At 42.7% G+C, this 20372-nt stretch overlaps 1 protein-coding gene across 4 annotated transcripts in view; it reads left to right on the top strand.

Annotated features, from left to right (window-relative positions):
* The window catches only part of DOP1B (DOP1 leucine zipper like protein B), a 130790-nt gene that overhangs the window by 94146 nt on the left and 16272 nt on the right, over positions 1–20372 (top strand). For 3 of the 4 annotated variants that reach the window (XM_077119110.1, XM_077119109.1, XM_077119112.1), the window contains 8 exons: positions 1426–1530; positions 1629–1695; positions 5120–5264; positions 11449–11531; positions 11778–11887; positions 12013–12159; positions 13169–13230; positions 13716–13844. In XM_077119110.1, coding sequence (XP_076975225.1) covers positions 1426–1530; positions 1629–1695; positions 5120–5264; positions 11449–11531; positions 11778–11887; positions 12013–12159; positions 13169–13230; positions 13716–13844 — 848 coding nt within the window. The remainder of the gene's footprint in view (positions 1–1425; positions 1531–1628; positions 1696–5119; positions 5265–11448; positions 11532–11777; positions 11888–12012; positions 12160–13168; positions 13231–13715; positions 13845–20372) is intronic. The other variant, XM_077119111.1, reaches the window with a different exon arrangement.

The following is a 20372-nucleotide window of genomic DNA, read 5'->3' as shown; positions in this document are numbered from 1 at the left end:
ACTACTTACAAACCTCTCTTCAGAAAATACTTTCGCTGTGTCTTAATTATTTCCCAAAACATGGGAATATTCTCTAATGATTTTATTTTTCCTTCTCCAAAGATTTAATCTTTAAAATCCATGTGCTATCTATGTTGAATACTTCATATCAGCCAAAGCTTTATTTAAGGCCTGTTAGACTTTAAAAAGAATCAGGTTTGAATTAAATTAATACAAAAAAAAAAGATTTAGAAACGTGCTAAAAAGGTCTTTTTGAAAAAGGAGAAATGATTATTTCTGGTGCTGACCTCAGTACATTCCTGTGTCTTCTGCTGGTGGCATGTGCTATGGTCTACTGAGGTTCATATCTGTCTGAAGCAGTCTCAGCTAATGGAGGTATCGGGGGCAGTGTCCTCAGGCCTTCGTGGGTGAAAAGGAAGTTTATGGGGCCTCTAGACTTTTATGATAACAAGATCCCAGTTGCAGCTTCCAGACCTCTCCACGACAGGAGGCACTGTCTGTTGCAAGAAATGAGGATGAAGAGGTACAGACCCCTTCTCAAGGAAGCCGTCCCTCTTACCTTCATGTATCTGTCAGGAGCACCTCGATAAATAACTCTGACAACTGGGTAGTTGGCACAGTTAACTTTCCATAGCTGTCCCAGCTCACCATGTCCCGGAGAGCAGAGCTGAAGAAAGTGGTTGGTCTTGGATCCTGACCTCAGGTGCCCCTGGGTCTAGGGATAAGTTCAGACCAGCTGTTCACCCATCACCCTCCAGGATCACGGGAGTTCTTTCCTCTGGGAATTAGAGCTGAGCTCATTTCTCTCCCATGGTGGCTCATGTGTAGTAGCTAAGATTGTGACAGGAGCTGCTGCTTGCTGGGGTGGCCACAGTTGTATCTGAGCTTCACAGCAGCTGCAGGTTAGGTTTTTATCACCCTCCTCTTGCAGAGGGCAAATGCCAAGGTCACACAGGAGCTGGTAAGTTGGGGAACAGGGCCTTGACCTGGGCCCCCTGCCTGTGGTCTGAGCCCTCCCCTGCTGCTCTGTGCCCTATCACCGTGTAGCAGTCCTCGCAGGATCCTCCTCCTTCCCCAAGAGCTGCCAATCTTTGATCAGTTTCCCGGCAATGATCCCTGACCTCACACCCTTGACCTCCTGATGGCCCAAGAAAGCCAAGATGGGCATCTAGTTTAAGGCTTTTGTTTTATGAACAGGAGAACCAGGAATACTTGATCTGTTAACTGCATGACTCTGTCTCCCTACTCCCAGTTCTTTCCAGAATACCAAAATCTAGCTTATGTCTCTTTTAGTGAAAACAGAATAAACAGGTCAGTCAGCTATGCCGTCTTCTCTTCTGCTTGGCTCTAAAACGTGCTTATGAGTAAATGTTTATTGATGCTTTCTCACGGAGACGGGGAATTTGGCCTTATCTTCTCACATAGGCTTCCAGTTCCAGCCTTGCAAGAGAATTTTCCTTCGTTGCTGGGGCTGTTGAAGGAATCCGTACAGATGAACCTAGCTCCGCCGGGATATTTTCTGCTTCTCAGGTATCACGTCACAGCATGAGCATCGCCATAGCACTTTCCATTAGATCATATGTCATTGCTGCACAACTCTCGGTCTGAAGCTGATTGTCTCTCCACAGTATGCTGAATGACTTTATAACGAGAACTCCCAACCTGGAAAACAAGAAGGACCAAAAGGACCTGCAGGTGGGTATGGGAGAAAGCTCAGCAAGTTGTTTCTGTCCCAGCAGTGCTGTACCTCTTTGGAGGATACCAGTGCAGGTGATAAACTTTGGGCGTAATTTGATCTTAAATATTTGCCTCTGATCTCAATTCCAGTTCCTACCATTAGCGTCTTTAGAGGGTTCAGAGATGCTGGGGCCGAGGTCTGCTGACGAAGGCGAGGGTTATGCGCGAACAGGCTCCCATGGAACCCGCAAGCGGACGCTCCCTCCCCATTGTGCTCAGTTGCATATGGAGCTTGCTTGTAAGCATAAGTGGAAGTATGATAGGAAGAATGAATCTATCTCTACACACAGATTCCTTAAACCTGTTAATTTTCCTGTTATAAAAGCTATCCATACTCATTAAAAGTTCTGAAAATAACAAAACAGGAAAGTAATACCCACCTGTATGAGAAGGAAAAACTCCCCCTTACAGCAGTATGCCAACATGAAAGTAACGATGAAGTTAGAAAGTCACTATTTTGCAATCATTATAATAGCTGATTGAGTTGAAAATTATCAGTGGACAGTAAAACTAGCGAGTGCAATTTGACGAAGGACAAGATATTTACATCATCTCAAAGCACCTCCAATGAATTACCTGTTCAATATGGGGGGGGACGTGGTAACTTCTATACTGTATGCAGTATCTGTACTGGCAGATAACACCTCCCAGTAGCACACGAGCCTCCCTGGGGATGGACCAAGCCTGCGTCACGTCCTGCACATGGCCCACCGGTGAGGACATGGCCTCTGCAGTGCCCCTGGCAAACAGACATCAGCTGCCTCAACTTATGAGCTCACTAACGGCAGGCAGGCTTAGGTGAAGGGGCTTCTACAAAGCAGCGCCCCATACGTTTAAAAACTGGCCAGGTCATGATGTGAAAGACAGGGAGAGGCTGTTCCAGAAGAAAGGAAACCAGAAAGTTATCTGCCAAATTCAGTGCATGGTCCTGGATTGGGTCCTGGACTGGGGAAGAAATTCCTCTGAAGGACATTCCTGGGACCTTTGACAAAATTGACTGTGGCCAATAGAGCAGATAATGGCATTTTATCCATGTTACACTTCCTGATTTTGCAGCTTTGTAAGAGACTGTCCTTGTCCTCGGGAAACACACAAATGTTTAGGTGTAAAGAGGTGTGATCTCTGCAGCTTGCGCTTAAATGGTTCAGGAAAAAATGTGTGCAGATGTAGAGTGAGTGACAAAACAAAGGAGACCAAATGTTAACCAAAGGGTATACAGGAGTCTGTCCTATTCTTGCCCCTTTTATGGAAGTTGAAATTATTTCAAAATAAAAGGTTAACATCAACCATAATTCCAGTGGCCAAAGACAACAGTCATGCCTTCCACATTGAGGGTTGGGCACAGCACCCTGTAATCTGGAAACTTGGTGTAACAATTTTTTTTTCAGGGTTTCAGGAAAGTCCCTAGCTGCCTCTTGATCAGCAGACTCTGCCTCTGCTGGTAATTTTGCATTGATCGGCTGACCCTTTCTGTTTTAATTTTCAAGCCAGCCTTTGCTGGCCTGAAAATCCACAAGGGCCAGACCTGTCACCTTCATTTTCCTTTAGGGAATCATGTAAAGACTTAGCCTTTTCTCCTATGATGCCGGAGTCTCCCAGAATGCCTTTTTTATAGCAATCCTGCACATTTCTAGCCTTTGCATGTCATCTGCAGCTTCCACAAAACTCCCCCCAAAATCCCATTTAATTTCTTATGCCAACCCACCATATATCTAAACCATGATGGGGAAAGTCATGATGGGGAAGGGATAAAAGTCTATTAACGTTTTTGTAATAATGTACTGAAGATAAATCTCCATGTTATTAAAAATTTATGGAATGTTCCTCGTGTCCCAATTAAGGAAAATATAAACAAATGGGACTGACATGTGTATCTTCCTCTTCCCGCCAGTTTTTATGCTCTTGAGAACTCGGTAATTAGAGAACCAGGAGCTCTTCCTTTAGAGATAGACGTTTTCATTGTTAATTTATAAAGAAATGCTCTGCTAAGGCTTCTGTCTAAACCAGGAAGTTAAAGTTTTATAGCATTGGCGATATTGCTGCTTATCTTTATTGTCCCTGGCATCTGTGAAAGCTATATCCTGCAGTAGCCTCAGTTCCCCAGTGCTTAATCACTAGCATATCACAGTAAAGCTTAACTAGAAAGTGCAATCTCTTCGACCTTGACCTGTAGAAGAGAAGAAAGCACCATTAAAATGCAAACAGTGCATCCCTGATACTTGCATAGCACTTACCTAAACCAGCCTGGCTATCTCCCAGATGGCCTGTGACCTACCAGGCCCCACCCCTTCCGCGGGGCCCCAGCTTGACTTTGGCCACAGGCGGTGCTTCAGCTGCGCCAACTGGGGCACCTCTTCTCTGCTCCCCTTGACTAGTGGGGCAGATGGGGGGCCCGTTTCATCCCATAATGCCCTCCCCCCCCCCCCCCCACCAAACTCTTCCTTCTGCCTTAGGCTCGCACGGTTCTTTTTCCCCACTCATTCTCCATGCCTGATTCCTACTGCCTGGGAAAGAGGAGCCCCTCCAACCCCCGGGCCTCTTCCCTCCATCCTCTGTTCTGCCATTCACACTGCCCCCCTCTGCCTCAGTTTACCAGTGAGGTGATTCCCTCAAGCACATCCCCCTTACTCCTCAGCATGCTCCTCCTACTTGCCTGAACCTGACTGCTGAGCTTGTGAACTTTGTGGACCAGGCACCGTCCTGGGCATTCCAGTCCCAGGTATCAGGGGTGTACAGCTGTGCTCAGCTGGTGATACCTCATGCTGCTGCGCAGTGTTCTGTTCTCCTTTTCCCAGCTCCCCGACTAGGTTCTTTACTGGGTGCACTCCTGATGGGCTGTGATTCCGCATTTCACCCCAGTCTGGTCAATTTAACTTATTTGATTTTGTTTCTTATTCTTTTATTGAAAGGTACATTTCTATCAAGAACCCCTGATCTTAAAGACACCAGAAATCTTACCTGCTAAATGCAGCTTTAATATCAGGGTATCACTGTGACTTCCTATTGTTATATGTTTAACAGTAGCCACTAAACACGTGTGAAATGTGGTTCTTATTTCACATGTAATAATGGGCTAGTCTGAATCACATGTGCAGCAGGTGTAAAATACAGACTGGATTTCAAAGGCCAAGTATAGATAAAAAGAATGTAAAATAATAACTTATATGTTGATTACATGTTGATAATATTTTGGATATATTGGGTTAAACAAAATATATAATTAAAATTTATTTTCCCTATTTCCATTGACCTTTTAATGTGGCTCCTAGAAATTTAATATCTTGTATGTAGCTCACATATTTCTACCTAGCAGTGCTATTTTAGACACTTAGATTCTCTTCTTCAACTTAACTTCTTTCCTCTTTCTCCTGATTAATCTCAGGAAGTCACTCAAAAAATCCTAGAGGCGGTGGGGAATATTGCTGGCTCCTCCTTGGAACAAACTAGCTGGCTAAGCAGAAACCTGGAAGTGAAGGTCCAGCCTCAGATCTCACTAGAAGAACCCGATACTGAGGAAGAGTTGTACGGTAGGTGGGCAGAGAGCAGAAAATGATACCTTCTGACCTTCAACAGCTTCAGATAGCCCCCCCCCCCCTTTTTTAACTGGTTCCCTCCCTTGTTACCACCTAAGTTGTGTGTATGGTCAACAGTAAGATTTCACTCCCAGGTGATATCCACTGCCACGTTAAACCCTCAGCGAGTTTAAGGAAGGGTCAACAAAGTAGGCCCTTGGGAAGTAACTTCCCAAGACCATTTACACAGACTTGGTGATAGAAAACAGCGTGGGGTAAAGAAGAGAAGAGTGTGTGTTTTTCTGTTTGTGGAACTGCAGAAAGAAAATTGAACAAACCAACGAACTACTGCCAAGTTCTTTACATGGTCTTTCATTTCTGGACTTCCAGTGATCCTTTGTGTGTCACTTGGTACCAGATTTGTAATTTTTGATAAGCATGAGAGTTAGGGTCAACTAGTCAGGACTCTTTTTGTTGCAAGTAAAAAAAAAATCCATTTCAGATTAACAGAAAAAAAACCACAAAACTGAATCTTTTTGGCTCATGTAAGTGAAAAGCCCAAGGGTTGGTATCTTGCCTTTGACATAGCCAGGTAGGAACCTGCAGTGAAATTCACCAAGTGTAATGCTGAGATTCTAATCTACTCTGCCTGGGTCAGTTACCTGGCCCAAGGCTGGACAGGAGGGGCTGGTTCCCTGGAGCCCTGTGAAACGGGCTCTCTACCTGAGAGTTCTCTGCCCAGAACGGGGAAGAAATGGTGTCCTAGACAGACAAATTCCAGCACCACGGTCCATTCCTGCTGCCATATGTGTTTAATAGCCAATTTTGTGGTTTGTATAAAAGAAATCGCTATCCTTTATTCTGTGATCCATATCCTGTAACTAGTATACTATCACTCGCCAGCCAGATCCAGCCGTCTTGCCTCCTCGGGCTGTGGTTGTGGTCATGGTTTTAGCTCTAGGGGAAGAGAGCTCTGGCTTTGCCGGGTTCAATTGCCCTTGGTTATTTCTGTTGTATGAACTGATTAAATCACTTCTCCACCACCAGGACAGCTAGGGTGACCCTACAGAGGCGTGTTATTCGATCTTGCTTTTGTACAATAATTAAATTTAACCTCAAGTTAATACTGTAGTATTAACCTGATTTTTTTTTTCTTTAATGCTTCTATTTAGAAATCAGAATTCCAAAGCTGGAATTGATTTTTGAGCTTTTCAATAAGATTTAGAGGGCAAATTATAGAGTACCAGAAGAGCTAGGTGTTTGGATCATAACTATTTTATTTCAGTCTTCATGAACAAACTAAGAATCACCATATTAGATATACAGAGCATGATACAGAATGAGGCTGCAAAGTGATGGCTTTTTCTCTGCTTGAAGTTTTTGTGTATGCAGTAGGCATGTAGGCTTTTGAGTTGGGGAGAGAAAAGACTTGCTGCCCACCCAGTAACGGCCACAAACTGGGCTCTGGGTTCTGGTGCCACAGCAGCAAACAAAACTAGCCTCTTTCTCATGGAACATTAAGAAAGATCTTAATCGAAAATTAAATCACAAACAGAATGTCAGGTGGCACTTAGTACAAGCGAGGGAAAGAAGAGTGACATGTAACAAGTGGCCAGGAGTGGGGCGGAGCAACTTCAGATGTTACAGAACTTGTCCCCCAAGAACAGGACACACGTGCCGAGAGATGAGCGATGAGGAGAGGGAAGTGTGAGAAGGCGGGGGGTGGGGGCTGCAGGAGGAGGGCACAGGGAGGCTGGGGATGGAAGACTGTGGGGCTTCCCGGAGCATGGTAGAAGCTTGGCTTGGATTTTGCTTGCTGTGGGAAGTCATTAAAGTGTTCAGAGCAGCAACATGATCTAATTCAATCTTTAGAAAATGCCGCTTTGGCTGCCAGAAGCAATATGGGCTGTATCGAATAAGAGTGGAAATGGGAAATCCAGTTAAAAGGATTTTGCAGGGGTCCTGGCAAGAGATGCTGTTGGCTTGGAGCCAGGGGCAGTAGAGAGAGGTGAGCTGGTTTAAAGGCACCATCGGCAAGACTTGCTAATGATCTGTACCAGCTGGTTTTAAAAAAAAAAAAGGAAAAAAAAGCAATCAAGGATGACTTTGGGCTTCGACTTGAGCAATTCATTGAGATGGAGGAGACTGGAAGAAGAAATTGAGTTCAGTTTTGCATGTATTAAATCTGAGATGTCTGGAAAAGAAAAGGAGAGATTCCAAAGCTCCTGGAGATTTGGAATTCTTAGCCACTGAAACCTTATTTTGTCTTATTTCTTTTCCCCCTTTTGATCGAGAAAACTTTCTCAATCCCATGATGCCAGAACCATGCTCATTCCTGGAAGTCATGTCCCATGTTGCCAGGGAGGCTTACATCCCTGGGAGTCATGTCCCACTTTCTGTGTGGCGGGAGGGGGGGGGCAGGGTTGGCATAGAGAAAGAGGCCATATCTGAGCAACAAAGAAGAGGGCTTCTGGGGGTGACTTTTAGGCATAATTACATGCAAGCCTCACTTCGCCATGCAGAAATGATTTTCATAAGGGCAAGCTAGAAGATCAAGGGCTTGGCTTACTAAAGAGGGAGTCCCTAGTTCCTGAGAGAATATCAAGAACTCCCCAGTCCCTCAGAGTGACTTTGCAAATACTTTTTTATTTTCTGCCCAAATACTCTGGAATGTGTCCAGGCTTATCAGTAACCTGTGCAAAATAATAGGATCTCATTCTCTCCTCTAGTTCCATGTAATTAGGTTGTTTAAATAAACTGACCAGACAGGTTAAATTAGTGTACTACAGAAAATGTAAATTTTGAACCAAATAAACATCTATTCCTTTGGTCTCCCACAGCTGTAAAAGTTTTAAAATACAGACAATATTATCCTTTACTCTATATTCTGATTTACTTTAGTCCTAACCAGGTCCATTTCATTCATATCTCTGATTGGAGCCTGATCTCTTTTTCAGCTTCTTTAGCAATTGCTTTATGGAGTGATGCTGACTTTCAGAAAAGCTACAGAACTCTAATTCTGAGTCTCAGGTGTCCCACAGATACCCAATGTTCCAGGAAACTACCAGGTTATACACAAAGAGCATGGCATCTCAGAATTTAGAAATAGCAGTTAAAACTCAGGAATAGTTGTGACCGCTGTCAGAGCTTACAATCTAGGAACCTTTACGATGAGCCTTATTTGAACATTCTATACTCCCTAATCATCAATTGCCCAATCTGTGCCTACTCTCCATCCCCTGATAACTGTGCACTTGAATTCAATTTTCAGAGTTTGCTCATTATAGTTAGTTTATATTAGTGAGACCATACATTGTTTGTCCATTTTTTTTCCGGCTTATTTCACTCAAATGTCCAAATTAAGGCAATGCTACAGAGTGTCCAAATGAAGGAAGATACCTTGATTCAAGAAGGCCGGTGATGTTTGGGGTGTCAGCTGGAGGATACATGGCGATGTCCGCTAGCTTTCTCTCCAGGAATCTTCAGTGTCTTCCATGGGACTCTGTCCATTCTGTTGGTTCTATTGGTGCTTTTGGTTCTGTCATTTCTCCAAAGTGGTTCCCTCTTAAAGGGCTCCAGTAAGCAACTACACCTTGAATGGATGGAAACACATCTCCATGGAAACCATCTAATCAAAAGTTACCGCCCACAATTGGGTGGCTCACATCTCCATGGAAACCATCTAATCAAAAGATACCACCTAGCAATATTGAATGAGGATTAAAGGACATGGCTTTTCTGGGGTACACAAGAGATTCAAACTGGCACAGTATGTATATACCACAGTTTGTTTATCCACTTGTCCATTGATGGACACTGTGGCTCTCTCCATCTCTTGGCAAGTGTGAATAATAACACTGTAAATGTTGATATACAAATGTTTGTTCTTGCCCTTGCCTTTAGTTCCTCCATATATGTACCTAATAATGGGATTATTGGATCATATGGCAATTCTATATTTAGCTTGCTGAGGAATCATCAAACTGCCTTCCATTCTACATTTCCACCAACAGTGACTCAGTGTACCTGTTACTCCACATCCTCTCTAGCACTTGTAGTTTTCTGATTTTTATTATAATGGACATTCTAGTGAGTCTGAGCAGATATCTCATTATGGTTTTGATTTGCATTTCCCTAATCACTGGTGAAGTTGAACATCTTTTCATATGTTTTTGTGCCATTTGTATTGCCTTTTTTGAAAAGTATCTGTCCATGTCTTTTGCCCATTTTTTAATTGGATCGCTTGTCTTTTTATAATTGAGTTGAAGAATCTCTTTATATATTCTGGATATTAAACCTTTATCTAATATGTGTTTCCAAATATTGTCTTCCATTGTGATAGGCTGCCTTTTTACTTTCCTGACAAAGACCTTTGATGCACAAAAATGTTTAGTTTTGAGGAGAGCCCATTTATCTGTTTCTTCTTTCATTGCTCACTCTTTGAGTGTACGGTCTAAGAAACCACCTCTTATCCCAAGATCTTTAAGATATTTCCCTGTATTTTCTTCTAAAAGTTTTATGTTCTTAGTGCTAATGTTTAGGGTTTTTTTTTTTTTATCTATTTTGAGTTAATTTTTATATAAGGTGTGAGATATGGGTCTTCTTTCATTCTTTTGGATATGGATATCCAACTCTCCAGTCACCATTTGTTGAAGAAGCTGCTCTCTCTATTCCAGTTAAGTCAACTTGACTGCCTTATCAAAGATCAGTTGTCCATAGATGAGAGAGTCCACCTCTGAACACTCTATTCAATTCCATTTGTCAGTACATCTATCTTTATGCCAGTACCATGCTGTTTTTTGTTTTTGTTTATGTTTTTTTGCATGGGCAGACACCGGGAATTGAACCCAGGTCTCTGGCATGGCAGGTGAGAACTCTGCCTGCTGAGCCACCATAACCAACCCAGTACCATGCTGTTTTGACCACTGTAGCTTTGTAATATACTTTAAAGTCAGGTAGTATAAGACATCCCACTTCATTTTTCTTTCTATGATTTTTTGGCTATTTGGAGCACCCTGCCTTTCCAAATAAATTTGATTATTGGTTTTTCTGTTTCTGCAAAGTAAGTTGTTGGGCTTTTAATTGGTATTGCATTGAATCTATGAATCAATTTGGGTAGAATTGACATCTTAACTAAATTTAGTCTTCTAGTCCCTGAACACAGTATGTCCTTCCATTTATTTAGGTCTTCTTTGAGCATTTCATAATTTCCTGTGTGTCAGTCTTTTATGTCCCAAATATCTCTTTGTCACTTACACAGCACAGTGAGTCCAAAAGAGCAGGGGAAGAAGTCCGATCACAGCAGATCTCCCAGGTGGCCAAAACTGTTCTGGTCAGTAGATGGCAGCTCCGCACACTTCACTTTGCACCAGAGAAGAGAGACCAATCTGTGCTGTTTGAGTGTGTTTTATCTCCCTGGGGGGAGTAGGATGGGTAGAGTTGCCTGGTTTCCAGATTTAAGGCCTGGCCTTGGCTTTCAATTAGACTTAACATCTACCTCAGGCTGTAGAAGGGCACACAGTAGAAAATGAAGTAGGGGTAATGGAAGGGCTGAGATGGCCACTTAGCATGGTTTGTGATGTCCCCAGAGAAGGAGGTGGGGGGAGTTATGGTCTGGGCCACAACTGATGGTGGTTCCCTGATGTCTGTGGTTTCCCTGACAAGCAGGGTAGCTAAGTAAAGAACTGGAGGGGCTTAGGGTGGAGTTAAGTGGTTAAGGTGGTGGGCTCAAGGGACTGGAGCCTTGTACAAGGACTCAGGAAATTCTGGGGGGTGGCCATATGAGGGTGATTGAAGTGGAGACTGAATGGGATGATTTTGGAAATTGGTGAGGTCAAGGATCTGACAGTGGCGGTGGTGGCTGAGGTGGAGCAGAATAAAAGGTGGATGGAAGAGGAGAGGACAAGGGGCTTGGAGGCGAGGGCATTAGATTGATCAGTCAAGAGCATGTCCAAGTTCCAAAAACAGCAGTGTGACCCAAAATGGGAAGGAAGGTGATGACTTGGTGCTGATGTATTAAAAGAGTCAGATTCTTAGTTCCCAAAATTATATATGTTAACAGAAGACTATCTTAAGTTATATTTACATACACAATCAATATGCCAGGTAGGAACTCATGAATCGAGTTCACATAGTGCTTTCAGGCAGTAAATGGTGACCCTATATCATCATTAAAATCGCAAATGCTTTTTGCTTCTAGCAGATGCTGCTGCAGCTTCTTCGATGGTGTCTACGTCCGTCCCCTCGCTGTACAGTGTGCAAGCCCTCTCTCTCCTGGCAGAGGTACACACACACCTGATTTCTTGGCCCTTATCTAAGTGGTTATCGTCCTGAGCCTTTGCAAAGGCATGCCATCCTCAGGTACCAGGAAGTGCAGGCTGCACCCTCCCAGGCGAGTTTATGAGTCAGTCTTGCCCTAAAGTTGCACCCTGAAGTTTTCTTGTCATCTCATTATGCTTTTAGAACCACGTTTCTTGTTGTCACTGGCTTCAGAAGAATTTCCGGTTTGCTATGGTTTTGTGCTTTCAGGTTCTGGCGTCTCTCCTGGACATGGTTTATCGAAGTGACGAGAAGGAGAAAGCTGTGCCATTGATCTCACGTTTACTCTACTATGTTTTCCCTTACTTACGCAATCACAGGTAATGTCATCTTCTTCATTTACCTTACCCCTATGTGGAAAAATACGTTACTGGGAATGAATCAAGTGGCTTTGCTTGGATAGTCTTTGCCCGTGACCCTTTTCTCGTCCCCTGCTCCCCCTCAGTGCCTACAACACTCCCAGCTTCCGTGCCAGCACCCAGCTGCTGAGCTCTCTTAGTGGCTACGCCTATACAAAACGAGCCTGGAAAAAAGAAGTCCTGGAGTTATTTTTGGATCCAGCTTTCTTTCAGATGGATACTTCTTGTGTTCAGTAAGAAATGCTTTCCTGATTTAAAAAAAAAAAAAATGTGCTCTGAATCTTCAAGTGGAAACAGCATTCTGCTTTAAATAACTTATTCTTATCCCTGAAATGGGAGCAAAGAGTTAGCCTCAACCCAAGTAACAGACCTGACCATCACAGCTCACTTTCATGGAATAAACTACAAAGGTACCACATAGAAAAAGGTAGCTTTTATTGTCAGGAGAGGACTTTCACTTAATTAAGAGAGCGTATCTTTCCTAAAGAACATAACATTCCGCCCAGCAGTTCTGGGTCTAGTCCTACTTTATGTTGGTTGTTATCACAAGATCTCTGACCAGTGTCAACAAGACCCAGCCTTCCATGGACACTGTGACCCTCCCGTCTCACAGAGAGCTTACTGTGGGCCAGTGGGGTCATTTCAGTGTCAGTGCTGATGGACTGCCTGTCCCTTTCCCAAGAGGTCAACAAAGCCATTCATTTCCCAAGACAGCATTCTTTATTAATGACGAGGAAGGACCAGGTATTAAGGGTGGAGAGAGTGGGTCAGCCTTTCTGTATGGCCTGAATTTTGCTAGCCACCACCAACAGGCTGCTTGGAGCCCTGTGATTTTCACCCACAAAATCCTCTTTCTCTGCTGGGGCACCCATTTGATAATTAGCCCTCTGAAAAGCCACGAAGTGGTGATTCTTATCTTCACTAACCCCCACTTCCTTCCATCAACACAGATGTATAAACATCATTCCGTGTGAAAATATTTAAGAGCAATCCTTGAAAGAGCCAGAGTAATTGGCTGATTTATGTTTTCTTGTACAGTAATCTGGAGAAAGGTCATCCTTCATTCCCTGGGTTAGGATTATCAATGAAAAGCTTTGGGTTAACTTTCCCCTATATGCAAACTAACCTCTTTTTAGAAAGCAGTGTTTAATAGATCTTAAAGGGCATGGTATTTGCTTGGGCTTTAAACCAGATTACCATCCATTGTATATTTCATTAATTTTGCTTTTTTTTAATATCCAGTTGGAAGTCCATTATTGACCATCTTCTGACTCATGAGAAAACAATGTTTAAAGATTTAATGAGTAAGTTGTGTTACTTATGCATAAGTCACAATTTAAAGGGCTAATGGCAGCATAGAAAGGTTTTACCAGTGTATTAAATTTTTTAAGGTGCCATCTCAGCCTCAAGCCACACAGTCTGATCTGCATAATATGTCAGGACTGAATGAATGAGCCTCTCCATTTCTAGTCTACTGACAGGAATGCCTTGACAACTTTTCTACAGCTTTATAATGGAGAAATACTAGTGAACACAGCCATGTCCACATCTTGTCATTGTATTAAAAGTTTACCATGCATGTTAGGAATACTTCTGTCTACCTCATGTCCTCTTCTGATACCCTAACATTGAATAGCACTAAAGAAATAAGTATTTTAAAAAAGACAAATATGGGGATAATAATCACATGTCAACAAGATCATGATTTTTCATCAGGGAAAGGAGAAATTACTAAAAGGAATTTCCTATAACTTCGCTCCCAGTATCTTATTGGCTATATTTCTTCTAGACATGCAGAGCAGTTCCTTGAAACTGTTCTCCAGTTTCGAGCAGAAAGCCATGCTGTTAAAGCGCCAGGCTTTTGCCGTCTTCAGCGGGGAACTCGATCAGTACCACCTTTACCTTCCGCTGATACAAGGTAAGAGGGGCAGCCAGCCGCGCCCCGGGGCCCACTCACCCCCACGCCTGCCGCAGTGGGCTCTGGGGGTCCCACGGCATGTCCTGGGAGAATGGTTGGGGGCTAAAACCAGGACCCAGGTGGGGCCAGAAACGATCGGCGTCCTTGGAGGACCCCTGAAATCAATCCATAAATCTGAACTTTCATTTTAAAAATCGATTATTGTCACATAATTCATATTTACTAGGAAGTTTTTAGAAGTCTGTTGGTAGAGTGCAAGAAATGCTTTCTCCGTACTGTTTCCTGCTAGAGTCCTCTCCTAGAGAACCTACTTTGCATTTGTCATTGTCCCCAGCAAGCTCAGCTGCTCAGCTTGCTAGGGAGGGAGCAAGAGGTGGAGAAGCAACTGTTGTTGATTTCCTCCATATTTATTTCATTCTTTATGAAAGAATGAAATTCATTAAAAATGAATTATTGTGGATGTTGTACAAAATTTCAAAATTTTTTTCTCCTCATAAAACATTAAGGAGGTAGAGTTAGGATTCTGTCTTTAATCCACCCTCCTCCCCCAGGAGAGGAAAGAATTCTAAAATAGGACTTTTTTCCCCTTAAGACTAGTAATTAAAAAGAATTAAATAAACTAATACAATTCTTGAAGGATATTTTGGTCGGTATTATAAAGGCTAGTTTAACAAACAGTTCTACAAATTTTAGAATTTTGATATAAATCTTTTTTTGGTCAGATGTATGAAGGTTTAATGTATATACAGTAAAATCCACCCAGTTCTGTGAATTTTGATAAAGGTGTATAGTCCATGTTACAAACACCTCAGTCAGGCATGGGACATTTATACCACCCCAGAAAGCTGTCCCTGTCACTTTGTGGTTAGCCTCTTCCCTCACCGCTGCCCCTGACAATAGCGAATCTGCTTTCTATTCCTCTTGTTTCACCTTTTCCAGAATGTGCTGTAAATGTAACTGTATAGTGTCTAGTGTCTTTCCATATCATCCTGTATGTGAGTCATCCATTTCTTGGCATTTCTCAGTAGCTTATTTCTATTTATTACCAAATGGTATACTCCATTCCACCGTTTGTTTATCCATTTGCCAATCGAAGGACATCTGGGTTGTTTCCAAGAAGAATCATGATATAAATCTCTCACTGTGCCCTTGTAGGAAAAAAACTGTTAATAAAGACTTATAGGCTCTCAAAGCCTGTGTCCTTCCTGAAGTTATCTTGCTAGTGTGTTCTTAATAAGGATGCGAATTGTCAGCCCAGTTCCCTACTGGGTCAGCTGTGTGAAAGGCCTTGATACATTTAGTTCAACACATCAACCACTGTCATAATTTTTTTTTTTTTTAGACACACGTGGTTTAATACAAATATATATACATTTATATATTTTTTCTTTTTTAAAGACAGAAAAAGGTAAAGCAAATGTGGCCAAATGTTAACTGTGACATCTAGGAGGAAGGTGTTATGGTATTCATTATACTTTTCTTCTAAATTCTCTGAATATTTTGAAATCTTTTTTTTTTTTTTTTTTTTTTTTTTCAGGTGCAGCTTCATTTAGTGTTCCAACCTAGTTACATTACACTTAGGTATTATTGTGCTGTCCATTTTTGAGTTTTTGTATCTAGTCCTGTTGCACAGTCTGTATCCCTTCAGCTCCAATTACCCATTATCTTACCCTGTTTCTAACTCCTGCTGGTCTCTGTTACCAATGATATATTCCAAGCTGATTCTCGAATGTCGGTTCACATCAGTGGGACCATACAGTATTTGTCCTTTAGTTTTGGGCTAGACTCACTCAGCATAATGTTCTCTAGGTCCATCCATGTTATTACATGCTTCATAAGTTTAGTCTGTCTTAAAGCTGCATAATATTCCATTGTAGGTATACGCCACAGTTTGTCTAGCCACTCGTCTGTTGATGGACATTTTGGCTGTTTCCATCTCTTTGCAATTGTAGATAATGCTGCTATAAACACTGGTGTGCAAATGTCCGTCTGTGTCTTTGCCCTTAAGTCCTTTGAGTAGATACCTAGCAGTGGTATTGCTGGGTCGTAATCCATTCTGCCATTCTATGTCTTTTGATTGGGAAATTCAGTCCATTAACTTTTAGTGTTATTACTGTTTGGATAATATTTTCCTCTACCATTTTGGCTTTTGTATTATATATATCATACCTGATTTTCCTTCTTTCTACACTTTACTCCATACCTCTCTCTTCTGTCTTTTCGTTTCTGACTCTAGTGCTCCCTTTAGTATTTCTTGCAGAGCTGGTCTCTTGGTCACAAATTCTCTCAGTGACTTTTTGTCTATAAATGTTTTAATTTCTCCCTCATTTTTGAAGGACAATTTTGCTGGATATAGGAGTCTTGGTTGGCAGTTTTTCTCTTTTAGTGATTTAAATATATCATCCCACTGTCTTCTAGCTTCCATGGTTTCTGCTGAGAAATCTACACATAGTCTTATTGGGTTTCCCTTGTATGTGACAGATTGTTTTTCTCTTGCTGCTTTCAAGATCCTCTCTTTCTCTTTGACCTCTGACATTCTAACTAGTAAATGTCTTGGAGAACGCCTATTTGGGTCTATTCTCTTTGGGGTGCGCTGCACTTCTTGGATCTGTATATTTAGGTCTTTCATAAGAGTTGGGAAATTTTCAGTGATAATTTCTTCCATTAGTTTTTCTCCTCCTTTTCCCTTCTCTTCTCCTTCTGGGACACCCACAACACGTATATTTGTGCGCTTCATATTGTCATTCAGTTCCCTGATTCCCTGCTCAAGTTTTTCCATTCTTTTCCCTATAGTTTCTGTTTCTTTTTGGAATTCAGTTGTTCCATCCTCCAGTTCACTAATTGTAGCTTCTGTCTCTTTAGATCTACCATTGTAGGTATCCATTGTTTTTTCCATTTTTTCTTCTTTGTCCTTCACTCCCACAAGTTCTGTGATTTGTTTTTCCAGATTTTCTATTTCTTCTTTTTGTTCAGCCCATATCTTCTTCATGTCCTCCCTCAATTTATTGATTTGGTTTTTGAAGAGTTTTTCCATTTCTGTTCGTATATTCAGCATTAGTTGTCTCAGCTCCTGTATCTCATTTGAACTATTGGTTTGTTCCTTTGATTGGGCCATATCTTCAATTTTCTGAGCGTCATCCATTATTTTCTGCTGGTGTCTGGGCATTTGATCAGATTTCCCTGGGTGTGGGACCCAGCTGGTTGAAAGGTTTTTCTGTGGAATCTCTGGGCTCTGTTTTTCTGTTCCTGCCCAGTAGGTGGCGCTTGTGGCGGTCGTTTGTCTGCGGGGCAGTCGGCCCGGGAAACCGCGCGTGGAGGCGGGGGTCACTGGCCGCAGCTTGGGCGAGTGCCGGTCCAAATTGCCCAGCTGGCCCGAGACGCCAAGCGTGACGGGAGGGCCCCACTATCCAATGTTCCCAGTCAGACCGGGGAGCCACGTGCGTGGAGGGGACCCCAGTCGCCAGCCGCCCCAGCCGGGAAAATGTGCGCCCCTCGGGTATCTCACCGCAGTGGATTCTCCCTACCCGTTCAGCCGTTCCAGAATGGGGTACGCTGTCTTTTTGGTCTCTGTCGTGACTCCGGGAGCTGTTTCGTATTGTTTCTGTTTCTTTAGTTGCTTTTCGGGAGGAGGAACTAAGACCCGCACATCTTACTAAGCCGCCATCTTCTCCGGAAGTCCTGAAATCTTTTCATAATAAAAAGTTTTGAGGGAGAAAGCCTTCCACAGCTGTGACTGTGCATACAAATTCTCTGGTCCAGCCCTGATCCTTTACAATCTCATCCAAACATAACTTGTCAGTTAAATCTCTACCAAGCCTCAACTCTACTCCATGCCCCCCAGGTTTGAGGGCATAAATAGTCTCATGCTTGTAAATTCTATTTTCCAAATACGTGCACATTCTATAGCAGGTGATAAAAAAACAAATTACTTTTTTAAGTACAAGGGTTAGCTTTTAGGAAGAGAAAGTAATGTAACCAGATGAGAAGTAAACTATGTAAAGGTTAAATTTATGACACAGTACAAACCTTTTGGATTAATTGTGTGTCATAATTATTTACCATGGCAGTATTTTATGTTTGCAGTAATAAAACACCTTTATACTTGAACTGATGTAACCTCAACATGTAAAGAACATGAGTTTTACCTCCTAATACCCCAAATACTTAGCCATGGGAGAGCAGATATTTGGATATGGACAGATCCGAGTGGCATGCCTTGTTTGAACTACCAAAAGGCTGATTTGATCAGCTGGTCACTGGGAATGCCGCATGACAGCCCTTAAAGGACTTTAGGCAAGTGCAGGGTCCAAGCTGAACTTGGTGGTAGCCCTACAAAATCTGGGAGGAAAGAACATGGGACTCGCACTTGGCTCTAGTTCCTTTGCAGCCTCTGTGACAGTGCTTTAGGCACCTGGCCACTCAACCTTTTGATGACACTCATAGGTCATAAAGCTGGATGTCATGGATGCTTTGTTGGGTGGAGAAAGAGGAGGGAAATAAAAAGAAGAACGTGTTGGACAGTGTCTTAGTTTGCCAATGCCTTAGTTTGCCTGGTTGGCTTAAACAACAGAAATTTATCAGCACACAGTTTGGGGCCAGAGATCCAACATCAAGGTGTCGGCAGGGCCGTGCTTTCTCTGAAGTCCTAGGGTGCTGGTGGTGCCACGCTGGGCAGCCGCAACTCAGTCCCTGCCTCCGTCACACGGCTGTCTCACTCCTTGTCTGCCTCCTCCTAAAATTTCCTCTGCTCACAAGGACTTTGGTCATATTGGATTAATCCCCACCTTCATTCAGTTTGGCCTCATCTTAATGGGAACTTCAAAGGTCCTTTTTAAGATGGGTTCACAGCCATAAGACAAGGGCTAGTACTTGAACATGTTGTTGTTGGGATACGGTTCAGTCTATTGCGGTCCATTCCCCTTGCCATCCTTTTAGTGCCTTCTCAAGCTGAGCAAAGACCTGTTCATTCCCCTCGTCCCTCAGGATAGCCCGTCCTCTCGCCCCCATTTCCCATCACACACTCCCCTAAATTGGTGTGGAGGCCCAGAGGACTAAAGAGATGGTATTGGGGTATAGAAACCAGAACCAGAGAAAGAATCAATAGCAGCCATTCCCAAACAGTGGTGTGGAGAATTTGACTTGGCAGGATTAGAACACCCAACAATTCCATGAAATCACACCTCTGAAAGGTCGAGAGAAGTAGGAGCAATGGTGCTAATTTAAACGGGCTTTGGGGACCTTAGAGAAAGAGCAATTTCTCTAAATAAGTGTCCTCCACTTTGGATAGCTCAAGTGCTATCCAAAACAATTTCTGCAAATTAAAAATATATAGACGTATTTAACGCCCTTCCGTTTTTGATCCCCTAACAGCTTACAAAGCATTTCATTTATATTCGTTGTCCCCACGGCTGTCCCTTGGTAGGCTTGGCCTCCATGACGTCCTGGGGTGATAGAATTCAGAGCGTTCTCTGGCACAGAGCCTGGGGACTCTATTGGTCTTACGATGCCCCGTGAAGCATGATGCCTTAGCTTCCCTCCAGGCCGTGGACACGTCCAGAAACTTCAGGCTGTGTCCCATAGTGAACTGTTTAGGCCTAATTGAAAAGGCAGGAGCAGGGGATTTCTAGGGATTATTTTCTGGGAGGCCCTCTGGGGTCCTCTCCCCTGCGTATAGCGCCATCAGGGAGCACTGAAAGATGTCAGCGTGCGCAAGGTGGGGAGCTGGGCAGCTCCGTCCATCTTGGCTCATAGATCACAAAAGAAGCTGAAATAAGCCCAAAGCAACTATTTTTTTTAAATAATTTTTTATTAATTAAAAAAATTACAAGAAAGAAACACAAACATCCTTAATATATGCTCATTCCGTTCTACATATATAATCAGTAATTCACAATATCATCACATAGCTGCATATTCATCATCATGATCATTTCTTAGAACATTTGCATCAATTCAGAAAAAGAAATAAAAAGACAACGGAAAAATAAAACAAAAAAAAAAATTTTGCATACTATACCCCTTACCCCTCCCTTTCATTGATCACTAGCATTTCAAACTGAATTTATTTTAACATTTGTTCCCCCTATTATTTATTTTTATTCCATATGATCTACTTGTCTGTTGACAGGATAGATAAAAGGAGCATCACACACAAGGTTTTCACAATCACACAGTCACATTGTGAAAGCTATATCATTATACAATCATCATCAAGAAACATGGCTACTGGAACACAGCTCTACATCTTCAGGCAGTTCCCTCCAGCCTCTCCACTACATCTTGGATAACAAGGTGATATCTACTTAATGCATAAGAATAACCTCCAGGATAACCTCTCGACTCTGTTTGGAATCTCTCAGCCATTGACACTTTGTCTCATTTCACTCTTCCCCCTTTTGATCAAGAACGTTTTCTCAATCCCTTGATGCTGAGTCTCAGCTCATTCTAGGATTTCTGTCCCACGTTGCCAGGAAGGTCCACACCCCTGGGAGTCATGTCCCACGTAGATGGGGAGAGTGGTGAGTTTGC

This window comes from Tamandua tetradactyla, chromosome 10 (genome assembly GCF_023851605.1).
Source record: "Tamandua tetradactyla isolate mTamTet1 chromosome 10, mTamTet1.pri, whole genome shotgun sequence".
Lineage (NCBI taxonomy): Eukaryota > Metazoa > Chordata > Mammalia > Pilosa > Myrmecophagidae > Tamandua > Tamandua tetradactyla.
This window is presented reverse-complemented; position numbering and strand designations above follow the sequence as displayed.